This window comes from Amblyomma americanum, chromosome 1, assembly GCF_052857255.1.
Source record: "Amblyomma americanum isolate KBUSLIRL-KWMA chromosome 1, ASM5285725v1, whole genome shotgun sequence".
Lineage (NCBI taxonomy): Eukaryota > Metazoa > Arthropoda > Arachnida > Ixodida > Ixodidae > Amblyomma > Amblyomma americanum.
The window spans coordinates 502,009,664-502,015,663 of NC_135497.1; the positions used below are offsets into that span (position 1 = coordinate 502,009,664).

General features: G+C 45.9%; 1 protein-coding gene across 2 annotated transcripts; it reads right to left on the bottom strand.

Annotated features, from left to right (window-relative positions):
• Positions 1 to 1,150: 1,150 nt before the first annotated feature.
• LOC144105906 (uncharacterized) lies at positions 1,151 to 5,667 on the bottom strand. Of its 2 annotated transcripts, none has more exons than XM_077638882.1 (3): positions 5,513 to 5,667; positions 4,730 to 4,999; positions 1,151 to 1,823 (listed from the first exon to the last, which is right to left on the bottom strand). In XM_077638882.1, exons 1-3 carry the CDS (start codon positions 5,651 to 5,653, stop codon positions 1,197 to 1,199), a joined length of 1,038 nt encoding a protein of 345 aa, XP_077495008.1. In that variant the 5' UTR covers positions 5,654 to 5,667; the 3' UTR covers positions 1,151 to 1,196. The 2 variants fall into 2 exon arrangements, with proteins under 2 accessions (XP_077495008.1, XP_077495007.1); XM_077638881.1 differs by having other exon boundaries at positions 4,715 to 4,999.
• Positions 5,668 to 6,000: the final 333 nt, after the last annotated feature.

Consider the following 6,000-nt stretch of genomic DNA (forward strand, 5'->3'; position numbering starts at 1 on the left):
GAGTGGTTATGGCGCTCGGCTGCTGGTCCGAAAGACGCGGGTTCGATCCCGGCCGCGGCGGTCGAATTCCGATGGAGGCGAAATTCTAGAGGCCCGTGTGCTGTGCGACGTCAGTGCACGTTAAAGAACCCCAGGTGGTCGAAATTTCTGGAGCCCTTCACTACGGCGTCTCCCATAGCCTGAGTCGCTTTGGGACGTTAAACCCCCATAAACTAAACTATTATGAAGAACCCAAGACCAGACTTCGGATGCATTTTAAAGCAGGCTTCTTGCGGATCATGTTTCAATAGCAAGCATTTCACGGCCTGTCATGATGCCTAGTATGCAGCGAGCAATTTGATGGAGGAATAGTGCAAACAAAGGACGGGACATTTGAAGGCACACACGGCGAGCGCTTTCCAGTGTCTCGTGACTTGTTTGCACTATCCTTCCATCAAAATATACCAATACAAACATGGTCAACTTTTCGCTCTGCTACAGTGCGCACATTGCAAAACATTCAAAAATAAAGCACAACAATATTTATCAAGACTCAGAGGTAAGCACTCAATTTTTCAGCACAGCGAACAAGAATTAGTACTTTAGTTATTTTTCACACAGCATAAAATGATTCACTAGCAAAACCCAACAGCTGCTGCACATAACTTTGGCGTGCCTATGGAAACGGTGACGGTATACACAAACGCTTTGTCACCCTTGGCAGATATGGGCGGCAAAGCCGGATGTGTTTTCTAACTAGGCGCTGCGACGTCACCCGGAGTCGTATGTCCAGGCAACACATGTTGTGCAGGTGACGCTGTAGAACCAAGCGCCCCCTCTTAAGTATTCGTTGTCAGTAATTAAGGAACGTGGCTCCTAATCGAGTTATGTAGAATTTCTGCCGTTTTTACTGTCAGCTTACCCTTGCAGTAATGTATAAACATGGGGTTTTGAATCGAAATGATGAAATTTGCGATTATTCGTTCTGGACATCCGAAAAGATCTGAATTGCGCTAAAGTAAGGTAGCATTGTGAACGTGTAAAAACAAAAGCATCATTTATGGTACTCACTCTTAGAAACGCTACCACATTGGAAGCGAAGAAAAGCCTTCAAATCCAAGGTGTCGAAGAATAATGTGCTTTGTTCTACAAAGAGAGATATATGAGCTGAGCTCATGTCGATCTTGACAACTCCCGAAGGAAGCGCTACAAAACAGTCAATATTGTCGCGTTCGACGGCGACAGGTTTCGTGGCACTCATCCCGGTTGACGAAGGCGTTGGAGCCCAATAAACATCGGTGTCGAAGCAGAAATTCCCACTCCACCCTGTGACACTGGAACGCGGTGCCTTTATCCGTCACCGACGGAGCGGCAAAAAACGGAAGGCGAAGCTGCGAAGGTTCGCACAACTGTGACACCGGCAGCAGGCATCCCCGCTCCCGACGTGTCCGCGAATCGTTGCACTGCGCGCCGCACACGGCCGCAGTATCAAAGACGGGTGCCGAGGCCAGCGGGCATCTGCCACCCGCAAAGGACCATGGGACACACTTGCGGCCGTCGTGGAACCACCAGTCACCGCGAGCGTCTTCAGCAGTGCAGGCTACGAACCGCGGCTTCTGAACGCAACGGTGCTCAGGAGCCCACCGGCCCTTGACACAGGCCGCCAAGCAGTCCTCGATGGAGGCGAATTGGTTCGGACTGCGGTTGCACACGTGAGCCCTCTGCACTGTCGCAGATAGGCACGATCCTTCGTCCGGGTCATAGAAGAACTGCGCCGCTCCGTTGACATTGCAGAAGGACTTGTGGACGGTTGGGCAGACTGTGCCATCCTTGTCGTTGCTGCTCTGCATGCGGAGAAGTAAGCTTTGATTATCCGCTCCTAGCGTGGCTCTCTACCATGGTAAGTTACTGGGCAGTGGATGGTACTGAGCACATAAGCAGCGCTAGTGCTGACTGGGGCAGATGCACAGTTTCCTTCCCAAATATATAGGCTACGGAGCTCATGGCCCGAGTGGACATCAAATATTTTTGCGAGGTTCATGTGTTACTTTTGTCATGTGCTTCCCAAAAGTGAAGAAGCACGCATACGGATGGATGAACCTTGAGCCGATCCGTGTGTTTCTTGACTTAGTCTTGTTGCCCATCCGGCGGATTATGATTAAGAACATGCCGAACGAACTCGCTCCAAAGGATATATGTTCACGGATATGTTCCGTGTTAAGAATATGATGTGTGTAAACAGGCGAGAACTGTTAATTTTGGCAAGCTTTCCAGGAGTGACGGAGCGGAAAAGCTGTTGAAAGGTATATTACGGTCGGCAGCGGTTACGATCGATCGCATTAGTAATCCGGTTGCTTTGCTGAAAAGTCTACGAGTGAACACTAGCGTAAGTGAACATTCTTCAGAGATGAAAGTAGAACTATGTTTTTCTACAATAACTGGCAATTTTTTTCAGATTACCTCTTCCTATCTCTCCGCACTACCGTCAGGATATGAGAGGAATATTGCTGCTGCAGCCTAATGTTCCAGCGCAAAAAAACCTTATTTCTCCCTTCTTCGTCGCTGCATACGCTCCGCCATTAATACTGCGTTAAGTCTAAAAACACTTTTAATAGGCTGGGGTCATATCGCGTGAACACTGTGAGCCCGAAATGGGGAAGGACTTTTCCAAACTTGTTTCAACAGCCGATGGTTCATTGATATAGAGGATAAATAACAGGCATAGATAGGTACTTGCGGAGCGAAAGACATATTCTCTCCAAAGCCGGTGGTGTGCGGAAATGCCGAAAAACTTTACTAGCCGAACTGAAACACTGGTCTGCCTCGAGACTGAAGTCAATATATTTTAGGCTTAGATTGCAAAAATGCGTTATGATTTTTATTTCAGCCTAGCGTGGACTTCAGATACGTTACAGTCTTTGATACGCATGTTATTGCTTTGAAACTTGCTCTAGGTCGAGTTAAAATCAGTGGTTTGAATCAGGCTTGTTAGGCAAAATATACCGCCCTCTGTGAAGACAAACGGGTACACATGGCACTGTCACGGCCTTACGGCGCGCAAGTCTAGAAGCCACGGAGGAAGACTTGACTTGCTCCGTGCTAGAAGTTGAGCTCGAGAAAATTGCTAAAAATGAAACAATATTATACCGCAGAACAATGCTAATCGTGTCCTATGCAGTAAAAGACGTTTTTTAGGACTTTTGTATTACACTTTGGCACATATATGTCAAAACTCTGCTGAGACCAGAAGAAACTAGCCCCATGTCACTATGCAGACAGTACTGCCGAAAAAGATAAAATGAAGAATTCAGTTTGAGGCTCTCCTAGACACTGCGTTACATGACCATTAAAAACTGAAAAAAATCTACCGAAATCTAACGAACAGCGGACCTAACGTGGACAGAAGAATTAAGAGAATACAAGGAATAAACTACCTTCTGCAGTGCGACAAAAAAAGTTACTGGTAAACGTTCCTGGCAGCCCAAAATGAGGCTTAAGCTACTTTTGTGAAATATTTTCTATCTTCAGGAGGAGTTTTCAGACTACCTTAGGCAAAAAATAAAATTGGCGGGATTCGTTTCAGTTTGTGTATCAACGGGCAAAAACACGTTTTAACTCAACTGCAATGTCAGGTGCGATGAAAACTCGCAATTTTCCCAACTCCGTCGCTTATTCCACTCCCCAAAAAGGTCTCTCACTACATTACGGTGCAATTAAACCTTTCTAGTTGTTTGTAACACACCTCGCCGTCCATGTTGATGGAGTTTGTATACATGCATGCTACCTCTGATTTTTGTGATACGTTTTGTGCTTATGTTTAAAGTTGACGAAGGAAATTATTTCTTTTTGAACAAGCATTATGGTTCGAGCGGTTCTTTTTAGTACGCGTCGTTTATAATTAGTCTTACATGTTAATTGCAACCTTCAAGCCATAGTTGTTTTTTTTGTGGTTGTAAAGTTAATTTCTAAATGCTTTACTAGGCGCCAGTCAGTTGCTAAGATACAAAAAATCAATTAACTCTTCCAGGAGGGGACGAGAAACAGCATTTAATAAAACATCGAGATGGGTCGTTGGGATTTTTTTCACCATCTAACTAGACATATTCATTATATTTGTGGCCACGGGTGTTTAGAAAATACTTGGTTTGGTGTAGTAGAACTAAAGCTAATAATGGCTTGCATTACACACAATATTAATATGTACGGAAAATGAAATCTGCGCGACCCACAACCGTCTGGACGTTTCCTAATCATTCTCAGCAGAGGGTAGCTGTACGTGACGGAACTAAGGACTCATAATTCTTGAGGGCGGGCAATCGATTTACGTGTTAAAAACAGGAAATGAAAGCCATGATAAACATAGTTGTGCGTTAGTTTTTGAAGGTGGTAATCTACCTTGACCTTCGATGCTTCATCATGAACTAATCACGCGCGCAACCTGTACATATTTATTATTGCGTAAATAGTTTTTGTGTATACTACCTCTCCACCCTATTTTCTCTGCCTGTCCCCTCACCTCTCTCATTTCATTTGTCCATTCTGCCAGCTATCCTTTATTTCCGCTGTCCAAGCTTAGGTGCTTCAGTATCGGTGGCAGATGGCGGGGTTAGCGAAAACCTTTTCCTTTATTTTTATTATTATTTTAATCAACCCCTACTACTACTTGACCATCGGGTGTATCCTACCAGTCAGCACCACTCGCGTGCGCTTATCTTCGTTTAGTTGCAATACGCACGGGGGAATCACTGACGTTAGTAGTAGGGACGGGTGGATCCTTCATGCCTTGCTTGTCTGAAGCCGTTTCGTTCGCGCCTGGTGACCGATCAGGCGCTGTGGTTTGCTCGGGCACCCGTGTCGGCGTCGGCTTCTCAGTGGTCATGTTCCCAAGACTGGTCTTGCTGGTAGTGCGGGTCGTATGGCCTCCGCTGCTCTCAGTTGTTGGTGAACGCGTTTCCGTTGGCGGTTGGGTGGTGGTATGCGTCTCGGGTGAACTGGGTGCATCTTTCATCTTCAAGGAGCCCTAGAAATAAATAACTTTAATATTAGCCATACGTTTTTAGGAAAAGTCTATTGATACCTAATGTAGTCGCAGTTGCTCCTGCTATGAGTAGATTGCTGTATTCAAGGCTTCATGACTGCAGTGCTCGTAAGGCCGACAACCAACACCGATCAAATCATCTCGCCTATACTACAAGTGTAAAAAGATTAATCTTCCTCTTAAATAGAAATATATCTAGAGAGCGCCATAAATCAGAGGAGTTAAAAAAAATAGTGCTCTCGATCAGCCCAAGTTACCTACAAACCCAGTGGGTGAGCATTCGCCAGTAGGTGAGTATTCGCCTAAAAACCCAAAGAGAACAAAGTTAAGTCTAGCGTGACCTATACGTCATGCTGCAAGCTCACTCCCTAACAAGGGTGACTAAAATCAGTTCTGTTTGCCGCAAGCCATCATGCAGCACACTATCTCCACGACCACGGCGTTCCGAATAAATGAATACCTGTCCAAGACTTTTGAATAGTGCAGCCGAGTCACCTGGTGAGGCGCAGGTGCATCCGTAGGTGGCGGGCCCAGCGTCAGGTCGAAGATGCGCGGGTCAGGCTTGCGCAACTTGTTGACTTGGTTCCCACCAACCGAGAGTGTGTCTTCTGTCATATCTGCTGTGCGCGCGTACATGTGAATGCCGACCACGATCACCGCCGAGGTGAGCAGGATCGCCAGACTGGTGAGCATGCGCACAATAACACGGGGAACCTGCGCATTGCAAAAAAGGGCACAATGTCGTTAAGAAAGGGGGGGAGAGCTACTTAGTTTATTGTGTTCAGGCCTCCGGTTTCAGTGCGGGAGCATGAATAGTGGCCATTCCGGGCATTAAGACATAGTGTGTTCGTACGTTTGTCTGAAGCCTGCTTTGTGGCAGGCTGCCCAACCGATTGTAAGGAACCATCCCAGGTGTGTATATATACATACACACACATATATATATATATATATATATATATATATATATATATATATATATA